At 38.5% G+C, this 16,507-nt stretch overlaps 1 protein-coding gene across 5 annotated transcripts in view; it reads right to left on the bottom strand.

Moving 5' to 3' along the window:
• The window catches only part of NELL2 (neural EGFL like 2), a 431,246-nt gene that overhangs the window by 184,641 nt on the left and 230,098 nt on the right, over positions 1 to 16,507 (bottom strand). For all 5 annotated transcript variants that reach the window (XM_065932164.1, XM_065932166.1, XM_065932167.1 and 2 more), the window contains one exon: positions 11,746 to 11,874. In XM_065932164.1, coding sequence (XP_065788236.1) covers positions 11,746 to 11,874 — 129 coding nt within the window. The remainder of the gene's footprint in view (positions 1 to 11,745; positions 11,875 to 16,507) is intronic.

Here is a 16,507-nt window from a genome sequence, read left to right as displayed (position 1 = left end):
TCCTGTGTGTCCATGCCAAAATTTCTTCACTTTATAAGGACAACAGTCAAATTGGATTAGCGTCCCACAACTTTCCAGTATGACTTCATCTAAACTAGTCACATTTGCAAAAGCCCTATGTCCAAATAAGTTTCCATTCTGAGGTTCTACAGGTTAGGACTTTAACATATGAATTTTTGAGAGGCACAAGTCAATCCATAACACAGATAAAACATCATGAGCAAAGAAAAGGATGAAAACAGTGGAAGTGACTTGCTATGGATTAATGGATAAAGAGTTATGTAGGACCAGGCAACAGAAAGCTTGGATATCTTGGCAAAGGAGTTAGGGCTTGAAGTGTTGAGCAACAAGGCACCATGGGTTCTCAAGTAGAAGAAATGGGTTTTGTAAGCCTTAATGGTCCTGGTTGGGTAGAAGAGAGAGATACTAGAGACAGAACAACTAAATAGAAGGTGATATGAATTAAAAAAAATTCTATCTGGCAACAGTAGTCAGAATGAAAGAGATAAGATTAATATGAGAAAAATTGGTCCATCAGCAAGGGGTTATTCTTTTAGGGGGTTCAGATTTTCTATATTTTCATCAATTTGAAGAAATTTTTCACAAACTTCCTTTCATTAATATGGCATCAATTGCCAATTTTGGTAAATATATATGATATGCAGCTATATACATGACTCATCTATGCAGAAGTGTTTTTCTATTCCTAGCATAATGCCAAAAGCTTGGATAGCAACAATGCCAGCAAATTTAAGGGGTTTGGGAAACAAAAAAAAAGCTTCTTCATCATAATGCACTATTGGACTGACAAAGTTGTAATCCCTGGCACAAATTATACATTGAAGAGAGAAACTTACCAAATAAATGACTTCTGAAAACAATATCTAAAATTGAATGCCAAGATGGTCCTAAAGTAGTACTTGATAATATAATGCCAAGAGAAAGTATAGTCAAAACATCAAAAGCTCCCACAATTTTCAGTTTAAAGTGAAAACATGTAGCAATGAATCATTCTGAAAAACACAATGTCCAGCCTAATTTTGGCAAATTTATAGATTATATGTAATGACAAGAGACAAAATGAAGAGGAAAGTACTAAAAAAATGTCGGTAATGCTGTACAAGGAATGAAGGACACTGAATGACTGAAGATGGATAAATAATTTTGCTAAGAGAACTATAAACATATGGTTCATAAGAAACATAAAATAGGGCAATAGGCTCTCAGATATTTTAGATCTTTAATATACAAAAGATGGATAAGCCATCTAGTCATAAAATCCTAATTTAAGCCTTGTTTATAAATATCTAAAGAACTGCAAAACTTTTTCAAAAACAGGAAGCTTGCCTGGTAGCTCAGGTGGTAAAGAATCTGTCTGCAATGCAGGAGACCCCAGTTCAATTCCTGGGTCAGGCAATAACCCTGGAGAAGGGATAGGCTACCCACTCCAGTACTCTTGGGTTTCCCCGGTGGCTCAGATGGTAAAGAATTCGCCTGCAATGTGGGAGACCTGGGTTCAATCCCTGGGTTGGGAAGATCCCCTGGAGGAGGGCGTGGCCACCCACTCCAGTATTCCTGCTGGGAGCATCCCCATGGATAGAGGAGCCTGGTGGGCCACAGTCCACAAAGAGTCAAACATGACTGGAAAGCTAAGCACAGAACATCATCTGCATGGCGGAGACACTGGGGGTTGGGGTAGACAGTACAGAAAAGGGAAAAACAGGGTGGGAAAGAAACAGCCTTGCTTAGCCCCACTGCCCCGTAAGCTATTGCTCTCTCTTCCTTCTTTCTTTCATAAGCAAACATCTGGAATACGTTCTCTTCCTTCATCATATCTATTTTTTCCCATTATGCAATATGAATATACTCTAAACTGGCTTTTTTCATCACCACTGCACCAAAATCTCCACAGCTGATGTCCTCAGGAGCATTCATAAAGTTCAGCCCAAAGGACGATGTTCAGTCTTCATCCTTCTCAATCTCTCAGAACATTCTACTTTATTGAAATACTCTCTTTTCCTTGGTTTCTGTGGCACCACCTCCTCTTCTCTCCCTCATTTTCAGCCATGAAAATTTTCTGTCTCCATCACCAAATCTTCTTTATAAAATGCTCAAATACTGGGGTTTTTCAAAACTCTCTAGGTAATGTCTTCCATTTCCTCAACTACCATTTATATGCCAAAAAATCCCAAATGATATGTATAATTTAAACTTCTCTGAACTCCACGCTGAGGCATAATTCAACTGGTACTTTCCTGTCCCTCAGGCAGAATAACCGGACATGATGATTTTTCTACCAAATCTGTTCTCTAAGCCAGGAGCACTTGCCTATTTTCAGGCCAGAAATCTGAGCAGCAACCTTGAAACCTCTCTGCTTATTATCTACTATCACCAATTAATTAACAGGACTGGCTTTACCTCACAAACACTCAAATACACCCACATCTCCATCTCCATTTTTACTGCAAGCCACTGCTGTCCTCCATCCACTGGTTTCCCACATCCAGTCTTACCCTCATTCAGCCTGAAGCAGAAGTATTAATCTAAAACACCACTGTGATCAGGGCATTCCTCTGCTTAAAACTTCTCTTTGACTCTCCCTTGTTCTTAGCATAAAACCTGCAGTGTTTTCTGTGCCCTTCAAGGCTCTGCTTCCCTTCATTAATCTCATCAGGCCTCTTCCTGTTCTCTGCCTTCCTTCATTTATTACAAAGTACTCCTTTATACTTTAAGGCTTTTAGCCATGGTGATTTCCCCTCTTTCCCACTTACTTATGTACATAGCTGATTTTTACTTAATCTTCACACATTAGAGAAAAACTTTTATTCAAGCATGACCACCCACCCAGATCAGAAACCCTGTTAACTTATTTTTCCTTCAGGCCACTTGCCACTGATGCTGCTGCTGCTGCTAAGTCGCTTCAGTCGTGTCCGACTCTGTGCGACCCCATAGACGGCAGCCCACCAGGCTCCCCCGTCCCTGGGATTCTCCAGGCAAGAACACTGGAGTGGGTTGCCATTTCCTTCTCCAATGCATGAAAGTGAAAAGTGAAAGTGAAGTCGCTCAGTCGTGTCCAACTCTTAGTGACCCCATGGACTGCAGCCTCCCAGGCTCCTCCATCCATGGGATTTTCCAGGCAAGAGTACTGGAGTGGGGTGCCATTGCCTTCTCCACCACTTGCCACATACATGATTAAATACTGTTTGGTGCAATGATCATCCTTGCCTGAGAGAATATCAGTCAGGTGCTCCTTATTTACTGCTTCACCTCTAGGCTAGACTGGGACAAAATGAGTATTTAATAAATATTTGTCAAATCAATAAATGAACAAATTTTAACAGTGCTATCTTAGCCCTGATCAAGAAAAATATAGTAAGAATAAATAATCTCAATTAGTTATATTATTAACATAGTACCACAGTTCAGTCGATCAGATTAAGCAAATAAAATTCATTTTACTTAAAACTTATCACATGCTTATTTGTGTATATAATGACAAGTCTAATTTCTTAAAGAACAAGGACTCTACAAGACCAACTGATAGACAACAAGCACAGTTGCATAAAAAATTTTAAAAGCTACTTCTAGTGAGTTAAAATATCCTTAATGGGATACCCCTGGCCCCACAGGCATCGATAATGGGAGAAAGCCCACCCAGCAGGAGGAACCAGCCCCAAGATGTCCAGCTCCTGCATTCCAGCCATGCCAGGACTCACCCCTGTCCAACAGTGGCAAGCAGCCTTGGCATAGGGCAGGAACTAGCAGCTGACTGTGAAGGGGCCAGCTTTGCCTAAGAGTGTGCCAACAGTTGTTGCTTTGTCACAACAAAATGCCCAAGGCAATCCACATGGAGGGGGCACTCCTAGAACAGATAGCTCTGGTGACCAGAGTGGAGTGTGCTGCTGGGACCCATATGATGTCTCCAATATAGGGCCACTTCTACAAGATCAGGAAACATAACTGACCTACCTAATACTCAGAAATAAACACAGAGGGTTAGGCAAAATGAGGAAACAATGAACATATTCCAAAGCAATAAGACAAAACTCCAGAAGAACTATATGAAGTGGAGATAACTGTCTACCCAGAAAGAGTTCAAGGTAATGATTACAAGATGATCAATGAACTCAGGAGAAGAATGGATGAACACAGTTAAAAGGTTATCAAAGAACTAGAGAATAGGAAGAAGAACTAAACAAAGCTGAAGAGTACAATAACTGAAATAAAAAATACATTAGAATCTAGGAATACACAGTACATTAGATGATGCAGAGGAACAGATCAGTGAACTGGAAGACAGAGCAGAGGAAATTACACAAACTGAAGAGAAAGAATTTTTTAAAAACTGAAGATAGTTTGAGAGAATTCTAGGACAACATCAAGTGTATTAACATTTGCATTTTAGGGGCTGTGGAGTCCCAAACAAGATAAACTCAAAGCGGTCCACAAAAAGACACTTTATAAATACGATGGCGAGAGTTACAGATAAAGAGAGAAACTTAGCAGCAACAAGCTACTAGTTACAAACAGAGGAACTTGCATAAGAGCATGTGCTGACTCTCCAGCAGACATCTCACAGGCCACGGGGGAAGGCACAATACATCCACACTGATGAAGAGAAAACATCTACAACCAAGACCACTCTACTTAGCAAGGCTATCGGGCAAAAGCTAAAATCTTCAACACCACTAAATTGGCCTTACAAGAAATGTTAAAGAGACTACCCTAAGCAGAAAAGATTACACAACTAGAAATACACTAATTATTTTTAAAAAGTCTCTTTAGTAAAGGCAAATATACAATAGAGGCAGTATATCACCACTGATAATTTAATATTAAGGTTAAAAGACAAAAATAGTAAAACGATCTATAGTCACTAAAGTATTTAAGGGATAGCCAAAACAAAAAGGTGGAAAATGTAATGTCAAAAAACATTAAACAGGGTGCAAAGAGTAAAAGTGAAGGATTCTTAAAATGTGTTCATGCTTAAGAGATCAACTTAAAATATATCTACATACATATATACTGTTATATTTAAATCTCATGAAAACCATAAATCAAAAATCTATAATAGATAGACACATTCAAAAAGAAAGAATCTAAAGATAACACTAAAGATAGGCATCGAATCACAAGGAAAGAGGGCAAAAGTAGCAGAACAAAAAAGAACAAAAAAATAGCTGGAAAACAATTTTTAAAATGTAAATAAGTATATACTTATTAAAAATAACATTAAATGCAAATGTCCTAAGTGCTCCAATCAAAACTCATAGAGTGGCTGAATGCATAAGAAAGTAAGACTGATATCTATGAATGCCTATAAGACTTACTTCAGATTTAAAGTCATGCACAGACTGAAGGTGAAGGGATAGAAAAGTATTCCATGCAAGCAGAAACACAAAGCTGGAGTAGCAGTATTTGATAAGGCAAAACAGACTTTAAGACAAAGGCTATAATAATAACAAGAAAGACACTACTTAATGTCCACACAGTAGGCCACTAAACAAGTCTCAGATTAAATTTAAGAAGACTAAAACTACATCAAGCAACTTTTCCAACCAAAGGGTCTGAGATTAGAAATCAACAAGAAAAAAATTGGAAAATATACAAGCTCATGAAGGCTAAAAATAAAAAAAATTAAAACAAAGAAATAAAAAAAAATGCCTAGAGACAAATAAAAGTAGAAATACAACAGTTCAAAATCTATGGACCCAGCAAAAGCAGCTCTAAGAGAAAAGTTTATAGCAATACAAGCTTACCCCAGGAAATAAGAAAAATCTCAAATAAACAACCTAACCTTATACCTAAAGGAGCTAGAGAAAGAACAAACAAAGCACAAAGCAGACACTAGATCAATAGAACAAAAGAGAGCCCAGAAATAAAACCATGCTTATATGGTCAATTTATCTATGAGTAAGGAGGCAAGAATATAGAAAAGGAAAGATAGACTCTTCAATACATGTTGCTGGGAAAACTGGACAGCTACATGCTGAAGAATCAAACCAGACAACAGTAAATCCCCTACGTATGAACCTTCAAGCTGCAAGCTTTCAAAGATGCAAATGTGTGTTCACATGTCCAATCACGTTAGTTCCTGTGTTTGGTGTACACTGTCACACGCATGCATCCTCTACAACTGGCTGTGCTTTGTGTACTTTACTATACAATACTGCATAGAATACAGTAGTACAACATTTTTATTTCAATCCCAGGATGTCCAGAAGCAAGCATAAAGCAGCAGTGATGTAGCTGGTACTGCTAAGAAGCACCCAGTAATAACAATGGAAACAAAAGTGAAAATAACTGAGAGTGGCGTGACAAGAGGAAAAAGAAGCAACGGAAGAAACAAAGAGACTCATGATGCAGGAAATGACGAGGAGATTTTCTTTGTTTGAGGAGACACTGTTAGTTTTTGAGGCACAGGGCCAGATGTAGAAAAGTACATGAAGGCTGGAGCAACCATTCCTGATGCAATCCAGTGGTACTAATGACCAGAAAAAAAGAGCTACTACCCAGACATCGTGTGCCTGTGTGCTAAGTTGCTTCAGTTGCATCCGATGAAGAAAGCTGAGCGCCGAAGAATAGATGCTTTGGAACTGTGGTGTTGAGAAGACTCTTGAGAGTCCCTTGGACTGCAAGGAGATCCAGCCAGTCCATCCTAAAGGAGATCAGTCCTGGGTGTTCATTGGAAGGACTGATGCTGAAACTGAAACTCCAATACTTTGGCCACCTCATATGAAGAGCTGACTCATTGGAAAAGACCCTGATGCTGGGAGGGATTGGGGGCAGGAGAAGGGGATGACAGAGGATGAGATGGCTGAATGGCATCACCGACTCGATGGATATGGGTTTGAGTAAACTCCGGGAGTTGGTGACGGACAGGGAGGCCTGGCGTGCTGTGATTCATGGGGTCCCAAAGAATCGGATATGACTGAGTAAATGAACTGAACTGAACTGAACCTAGACATTACCGGATCATTTATTCAAGAGGACAGATAGAACTGAATCCAGCAAGGAACCAGAACCTGTGCCAACAATGTCAGGCATGAGTGAAATTGCAGCTTTCCCTCTATTTTGTATTGCTGATGATCCTGCAGCTCTCCCATCTCTCACTCCTCTCCCTCTTTCAGTCAGTACCTCTTCTCGCCTGTTCATTCAATGCCAGCCCCTCTATGCCAGCTGTTGTGTCCTACTGCTGCACTTTTCAAGGTCCTGCACTGTAAGATTAAAAGTGTTTTCTTTATTTTCTGTGTTTGTTTTTTATGTACTATTTGTGTGAGAAGTATAAACCTATTACATAGTACTATACAGCCAATTGTGTTCGTTGGGTACCTAGGTTAACTATGTGTAATTGTGCACAAATTCAACTTATAAACATGCTCTCGAAATGAAACTTGTCCACATGTAGGGAACTTATTGTACTTTCTCACACCATGTACCAAATAAATTCAAAACGGACTGAAGATTTAAATGAAATACCTGAAACCATAAAACTCCCAGAAGAAAATATAGACAGTACACTCTGCGACATAAGTCTTCAAAATTTTTTGGATCTATCTCCTTACGTAAGAGAAATAAAAGCAAAAACAGAAATGGGAATGGGAAATGAAAAAAAATAGAAATGGGAGTGCATCAAGCTAAAAAGATTTTGCAGAGCAAAGGAAACAATCAACAAAACAAAGAGCCTACTTAATGGGAAAAGATAGTTGTGAATAACATCTACTGAGGGGCTGATATCCAAAACATACAAAAACTCATAACAACATCAAGAAACTTAATAACCTTATTAAAAATGAGCAAAAGGTTGGAATAGATATTTTTCTAAAGAAGACATACAGATGGCCAAGACACACATGAAAAGATATTCAGTGTCACCAGTCATCGATGGGAAATGCAAGTCAAAGCAACAATGAGATATCACGTTATCCCCATTAAAATGGCTATGGCTTCACCAAAAAGTGTTGGTGAAGGTGTGGATAAAAGGGAATAGTGTGTGCACTATTGGTGGAAATCAAAATTGGTACAGTTAATATGGATGACAGTATGGAGATTCCTCAAAAAATTAAAAACAGAACTACCATAAAATCCAGTGATTCCACTGTTGGAGAGTTTTTCAAAGAAAACAAAAACACTAATTTTAAAAGATGTATGTACTCCTATGTTCATTGTAGCATTATTAAAAATAGCTGAGATACAGAAGCATTCTATGTGTCTATCAATAGATGAAAGGATATATAAAATGTGGTGTATATATATACATATATAAATATGTAATATGTGGTGTGTATATATATATATATATATACAAATGGAGTATCACTTTGCCATAAAAAAGAATGAGATATCCCATTTCTGAGAACATGAATGGGTCAAAAGGGTATTATGCTAATTGAAATAGATCAGATAAAGAAATAGAAATAGTATATGATTTCACTTATACAGCAAATCTAAAAAAAGAAAACAAATGAACAAATATAGCCAAACAGAAACAGACTCACATATACAGAGAATCAGTAGGTGTCAGAAGGGAAGCATGTTGGTGGATGAGTGAAATAGATGAAGGATATTTAAAGGTACAAACCTCCAGTTATAAAATAAATAAGCCTTGGGATATAATGTACAGCTTAGGTAATATAGTCAATAATATAATAACTTTGTGTTGTGACAGGTGGTAACTAGATTTATGATGGCGATCATTTTATAATGTATCAAAACATCAAATTACTATGTTGTACATCTGAAACTAACAGAAAATGCTAAGCAAATTATGATTCAATGGAAAAATTCTTAGCAACGACAAAGTACAATCAAATTTGATCAGAATACTAAGGAACCTGTTAACATGAGTAACAAAAGCTATACTAGAAATATTAATGCATAAAAAATTCAAGATCCCTATAATAAACTAACAAATTTTTCCATTATTTCCTTAACTTGTGAAGATTACTTCCTCAAATGAAAAATGAATAACATGAGGAAGTTTACAAACCATTTTTCAGTATGATCCATTCAGAATGGAAAACAGTTGCCGTTTTGTGCTACAGACAAACATGTAGATAAAAACAGTGATCTAGTCTTTACAATTAAATTTCAATAGCTTGTATTAATAAATAATTTAATCAAAATTTCTGGCTTCTTCCTTTGAGTTCTTTCCTGTCTCAGTAAATGGCAACATCATCCATTTGTTGCTCAAAATCCTTGACTCCCATTCATCACTCTTTAATTCCCTTCCATAGCAAACTGTCTGCAAGTATTGTTGACTCTACCTCTAAAACATACATGTATACTCCTTTTTATCTCTCGTGTGCTAAGTCGCTCAGTCATGTCTGACTCTTTGTGGTCCCATGGACTGTAGCCCACCAGGCTCCTCTGTCCATGAGGATTCTCCAGGCAAGAATATGAAGTGGGTTGCCATGCCCTCCTCCATATGATCTTCCCATCCCAGGTATCGAACCCAGGTCTCCCACATTGCAGGTGGATTCTTTACCAATTGAGCCACCAGGGAAGCCTAAAAATTTTTTGGCTGCACCTCACAGCATGTGAGATGTTAGTTCCCCAACCAGGGATTAAACCTGTGCCTCCTGCAGTGGAATCTTAACCACTGTGCTTAGCTTAGACTTCTACAGTAGCCTTCCAACTGGTCCTCCTATTTACACTTCTGTTCTTCTAACTACATCTAACCCCACAGTTCATCTAACACATTGCAGTCAGAGCTATCTTTTTTGATACAAGTCTGTGCATATCACTTCTCTCCTAGATGAATCTAAAATACTTACAAGCATCCCTACATTACCTGGCCCCTACTTAATTCTCCAATTGCATCTTAATTGACTCATCTGTTTCATCACATTATCCTGCTTTCTGTTTCTAGAACATCTAAGCTATTACCACTTATGGTCTGTCTACTTACTATTCCTTCTAGTTGGAATGCCCTGTTTCATATTTTTCTGTATTATTCCCTGATCATCAAATCTCAAGTCAACTGGCAATCTCCTGCCGACCCCAGACCCAGAGGTTTTCCTTGACCATCTCATCTAAATTAATCCTCAGTCAATTTCTATCACATCATCCTGTTTAACTTTCTTCCTGTTGCTTATTACTATCTTAAATTGCCTTCTCTACTTCTAAGTTACCTACTTATTCTCTGTCTTCTCCCTCAAATATAAGCTCCTAAGCACAGAAAACTTAGCAGTCTTATTCCCCATTTAGCTTATCAGTCTTATTCACTGTTTTCTAGGCACCCAGAGACTAGAAAACTGCTTGGTGTACAGTAGGTGCTCACTAAATATTTATTATAAGAGTAAATACACTTCATGACAACAGAAAAGCAGCAGCTCAAAACAAAAATCATCATAAGATTAAGAAAAAAAAGGTACCATATGAGTTTATATCATGTGATTTCATATTACACATATTAACAATATCAGTGGAAGGCATTACATATCAGACATCTCAAATATTAATGAAAAACACATTACTAAGTATGTTTAAATTTATTTTTAATAGAAAAACTTTCAAAATTAGGAATTTTACATGAAACTGCATATGAATGGGGAAGGGAAACTACATGTGTCTTTGTGCTTTGGCAAAAGTGGAATGGTCTCTTTAGGTCTGAATCAGAAGCATTTAAAGGAAAATGCTAGGGGAAATGGTCAATTTAAAAAGTCAATATCAATTTTTAAGGCAGAGAAAATCTATTGAAAACTAAGAGAAACAACAGTAATTGAACTCATTGGAAAAGACCCTGATGCTGGGAAAGATTGATGGCAGGAGGAGAAGGTAATGACGAAGGATGAGATGGTTGGATGACATCACCACTTCAATGGATGAGTTTGAGCAAACTCCAAGAGACAGTAAAGGACAGGAAGCCTAGCAAGTTGCAGCCACAAAAAGTTGGACACAACTTACTGACTGAACAAAGGCCAATAAATCATTATATAACTAAACATGATCTCTAGGGACTGATGGCACTGATTCTACACATTTGGAAAGCGTAAGACCAAAAGCTTCCAAATGCCCAAATACCACCACACCACTGTTCTTACCTGCAAGACCCAGTAGGTAGTCACACAATTAATAAGAATGACTCAAATATGTGTCTCGGGGAAGTTACATACTACAACACCTCTTGTCATTCTAGGATCTTCACGAAGAGTCAAAGCTGCAGTATTTGTGGATGCCCAGGCCTTCTCACTGTATTTGGGCTCTTTCAATGAGGCAACAAACTACCTGAGATATTTGTTACGGATTTAAAATAACTAGGAAACTGTTTACTCCATTGGAGCTATTTACTAAATACCACAGAGCATGAATACAACCACTGAGATTACTGACAGTAGCAAAACAAAAATGGTGTGGGCACTTCATCTTCCTGTTAATTGACTGTCTTTGTTATACAACATTGCCTGCAAAAATCTGACTGTAATCCTAACCACAGGCCACAGTAATCATGTCAATATGTGAACTATCTGAATATCTAATTATAAAAAAAGAAGGCAATTTCACAGTGGAAGTATTGTCCTAATTCAAGAAACCTAGCCATATTAACTTATTAGTCTGACATAGCAGAAAGATGAAAAACTTTAATTCGAAAGATAATTATTTTTAGCTGATTAATATGGTTCAAATTAAATTCACTGCTTTTAATGGGCCTATCAATTTGACAACCTGGGAAATGAATAAATTTTGCATGCAGTAATTCTAGGAAATTCATACAGCCAAGCTACACTTCATTACAAGGATTACCTTCACAGTAGGCATTGTCTTCTCGAAGAGCCCTAAAACCGTCTCGACAGCTACAAACAGCTCTGTCATTCAGATTTCTGCAGACAGAATTCTCCATGCAGTTATGCCTTTCAGAGCAAAAGTCATAACCTACAGGAAGAAAGAAATTGTTATGGTAAACGAAATCATAGCAAGGCAAAAACATTTTGTCTCTTAATATCTTTCTTTTATTTAGAAGCTATATTTTCTTACATGATTATGCTGATATCTTTATCCAGTGTTTATAAAATCACCTGTTATATGTACTAAAAAGTTCTTTTAGTGTATTTAACACAATTAAGAGTTAATTGGAGGAGGTCACCATTAACCCCACCATAGAGCCGCCAGAACTTTCACAACACTGGGGAAACAGACTCTTGGAGGGCACAAACAGAACCTTGTGCACACAAGGACCCAGGAGAAAGGAGCAGTGACCCCACAGAAGACTGACCCAGACTTGCGTGTGAGTGTCCAGGAGTCTCCGGCGGAGGCGTGGGTCAGCAGTGGCCTGCTGCAGGCTTGTGTAGCAGTGCCTGCATAGGACCTCCTGAAGGAGGTCACCATTGTCTGCATCACCTCCACCATAGTTTGGTCTCAGATCAAACAACAGCAAGGGAGCAAAGCCCCGCCCATCAACAGAAAATTGAATTAAAGATTTACTGAGCATGGTCCTGTCCATCAGAACCAAATCCAGTTTCCCCCTTAGTCTCTCCCATTAGGAAGCTTCCATAACCCTCTTATCCTTATCCATCAGAGGGCATACAGAATGAAAACCACAATCACAGAAAACTAATAGATTTGATCACATGAACCACAGCCTTGTCTAACTCAATGAAACTATGAGCCATGCCCTGTAGGGCCACCCAAGACAGACAGGTCATAGTGGAGAGTTCTGACAAAACATGGTCCACTGGAGAAGGGAATGGCAAACCACTTCAGTATTCTTGCCTTGAGAACCCCATGAACAGCATGAAAAGGGAAAAAGATAGGACACTGAAAGATGAACTTACTGGATATCCAATAGGCCACTGGAGATCAGTGGAGAAATAACTATAGAAAGAATGAAGAGATGGAGCCAAAGCAAAAACAACACCCAGTTGTGAATGTGACGGGTGATGGAAGTAAAGTCCGAAGCTGCAAAGAGCAATAATGCATAGGAACCTGGAATGTTAGGTCCATGAATCAAGGAAAACTGGAAGTGGTCAAACAGGAAATGGCAAGAGTAAACATCAACATTTAGGAATCAGCGAACTAAAATAAACTGGAATGGGTGAATTTAACTCAGATGACCACTATATCTACTACTATGGGGAAGAATCCCTTAGAAGAAATGGAGTAGCCATCATAGTCAACAAGAGTCTGAAATGCAGTACTTGGATGCAATCACAAAAACGACAGAATGATGTCTGTTCGTTTCCAAGGCAAACCATTCAATATCACAGTAATCCAAGTCCATGCCCCAACCAGTAATGTTGAAGCAGCTGAAGTTGAATGGTTCTATGAAGACCTACAAGATCTTCTAGAACCAACACCCCAAAAAGATGTCCTTTTCATTACAGGAGACTGGAATGCAAAAGTAGGAAGTCAAGAGGTACCTGGAGTAACAGGCAAATTTGGCCTTGGAGTAGAAAATGAAGCAGGTCAAAGGCTAACAGTTTTGCCAAGAGAACGCACTGGTCGTTAACAAACACCCTCTTCCAACAACACAAGAAAAGACTGTACACAAGGAGATCACCAGATGGTCAGTACCGAAATCAGATTGATTATATTCTTTGCAGCCAGAGATGGAGAAGCTCTACACAGTCAGCAAAAATAAGACTGGGAGTTGACTGTGGGTCAGATCACAAACTCCTTATTGCCAAATTCAGACTTAAATTGAAGAAAGTAGGGAAAGCCACTACACCATTGAGGTATGACCTAAATCAAATCCCTTACTATTATACAATGGAAGTGACAAATAGATTCAATGGATTAGATCTGATAGACAGAGTGTTTGAAGACTTATAGACAGAGGTTCATGAAATTGTACAGGAAGCATTAATCAAGATCATACCGCAAAAAAAGAAATGCAAAAAGGCAAAATGGTTGTCTGAGGAGGCCTTAGAAACAGCTGAGAAAAGAAAAGACGTGAAAGGCAAAGGAGAAAAGGAAAGATATACTCATTTGAATGCAGAGTTCCAAGGAAGAGCAAGGAGAGATAAGAAAGCCTTCCTCAGTGATCAGTGCAAAGAAACAGAGGAAAACAACAGAATGGGAAAGACTAGAGATCTCTTCAAGAAAATTAGAGATACCATCAGAACATTTCATGCAAAGATGGACACAATAAAGGAAAAAATGATTTGGACCTAAAAGAAGCAGAAGATATTAAGAGGTGGCAAGAATACACAAAGGAACTATACAAAAAAGATCTTCACAACACAGATAATCACTATGGTGTGATCACTCAGTTAAAGTCAGACATCCTGGAATATGAAGTCAAGTGGGCCTTAGGAAGCATCACTGCAAACAAAGCTAGTATAAGTGATGGACTTCCAGTTGAGCTATTTCAAATCCTAAAAGATGATGCTGTGAAAGTGCTGCACTCAATATGCCAGCAAATTTGGAAAACTTAGCAGTGGCCACAGGACTGGAAAAGGTCAGTTTTCATTCCAATCCCCAAAAAAGGCAATGCCAAAGAATGCTCCAACTCCTGCATGATTGCACTCATCTCACATTCTAGTAAAGGAATGCTCAAAATTCTCCAAGTCAGGCTTCAACAGAATGTGAATCGTGAACTTCCAGATGTTCAAGCTGGATTTAGAAAAAGCAGAGGAACCATAGATCAAATTGCCAACATCCGCTGGATCAGACAAAATGCAACAGAGTTCCAGAAAAGCATCTATTTCTGCTTTATTGACTACGCCAACGCCTTTGACTGTGTGGATCACAACAAACTGTGGACAATACTGAAAGAGATGGGAATACCAGACCACCTGACCTGCCTCTTGAGAAACCTGTATGCAGGTCAAGAAGCAACAGTTAGAAATGGACATGGAACAACAGACTGGTTCCAAATAGGAAAAGGAGTACATCAAGGCTGTATATTGGGACCCTGCTTATTTACCTTATACGCAGAGTACATTATGAGAAACGCTGGGCTGGATGAAGCACAGGCTGGAATCAAGATTGCTGGGAGAAATATCAATAGCCTCAGATATGCAGATGACACCACCCTTATGGCAGAAAGTGAAGAGGAACTAAAAAGCCTCTTGATGAAAGTGAAAGAGGAGAGTGAAAAAGTTGGCTTAAAGCTCAACATTCCGAAAACTAAGATCATGGCATGTGGACCCATCACTTCACATCAAATAGATGGGAAACAGTGGAAACAGTGGCTGACTTTATTTTGTGGGGCTCCAAAATCATTGCAGATGCTGACTGCAGCCATGAAATTGAAAGATGCTTGCTCCTTGGAAGGAAAGCTATAATCAACCTAGACAGCATATTAAAAAGCAGAGACATTACTCTGCCAACAAAGCTCCATCTATTCAAGCCTATGGTTCTTCCAGTAATCATGTATGGATGTGAGAGTTGGACTATATAAAAAGCTGAGCACCGAAGAATAGATGCTTTTGAACTGTGGCGTTGGAGAAGACTCTCGAGAGTCCCTTGGACAACAAGGAGATCCAACCAGTCCATCCTAAAGGAAATCAGTACTGAATATTTATTGGATGTACTGATGATGAAGCTGAAACTTCAATACTTTGGCCACCTGATGCAAAGAACTGACTCCTTAGTAAAGACCCTGATGCTGGGAAAGATTGAAGGTGGGAGGCGAAGGGGATGGCAGAGAATGAGATGGTTGGGACAGGGAAGCCTGACGTGCTGTGGTCCGTGAGTCAGGGAGTCAGACACGACTGAACTGAACTGAACTGAACTGAACTGAAGATAACACAGTGAGGAAGGAAAGTAATCTGAGAATTAGTGGTTGAACATTATCAATAACTATGAGTAACACAGACCAAACCAGACCAGATGTGCACATGTGTATTTAAGAAATGAAACAGACGACCTGGCATCTTAAAGAAAAAAATACACAAAAACTCTAAATGTGTTAAAAAAAAAAAACCAATACACCACTTTAATTTAATTTTCTCTGGAAATCTGAAAGACAAGTATGTCTACTCAAAATGAAAAAGTTTATGAATTATAAAGTTTCCAGAGTCTTTATGAGAGGAAGTATAAATGGAACACTTCACATACAGCAACACCAATCATGTTTAATTTCTTGAATTTCTTTTTCCTGTGTGAATCCCTTGTTCAAAGATCATCTAAGATGCTGAAATGAAAAGCTTGAACACTGGAATCTACATTTAATGAAAATTATATGATTATGCATCATTCAAACAATTTTAAAATTGCTTGATGCATAAATTTTCTAGCTAGTTTTATGCTGTCTAATGAATTAGTATTTCAGCATGTATAAAAGAAAAGATGTTTAGAAAAATACACTTCATGCAGCTCAGAATAAACTCATCCCTTACATGCAAGAAAACACTTTTACTTGAGCAAATCATGAAGATGTAAGTTCTACACTGGCTCATCTTATTTATCAAATTACCACAGACCATGTGATTCAGTGAAAGGCTGAACCGTAGCCCGCAGGTATACTCTGGCTCAGCCCAGTGACTGATGTCCACTCCGACTGGTTTGTGCCCACAATGACTATGCTGAATATCATCACAGAATTAAAACATATCTCCCATGA

This window comes from Muntiacus reevesi, chromosome 4 (assembly GCF_963930625.1).
Source record: "Muntiacus reevesi chromosome 4, mMunRee1.1, whole genome shotgun sequence".
Lineage (NCBI taxonomy): Eukaryota > Metazoa > Chordata > Mammalia > Artiodactyla > Cervidae > Muntiacus > Muntiacus reevesi.
Note: the sequence above shows the minus strand (reverse complement) of the source record. Positions and strands in the feature narration are given on the sequence as shown.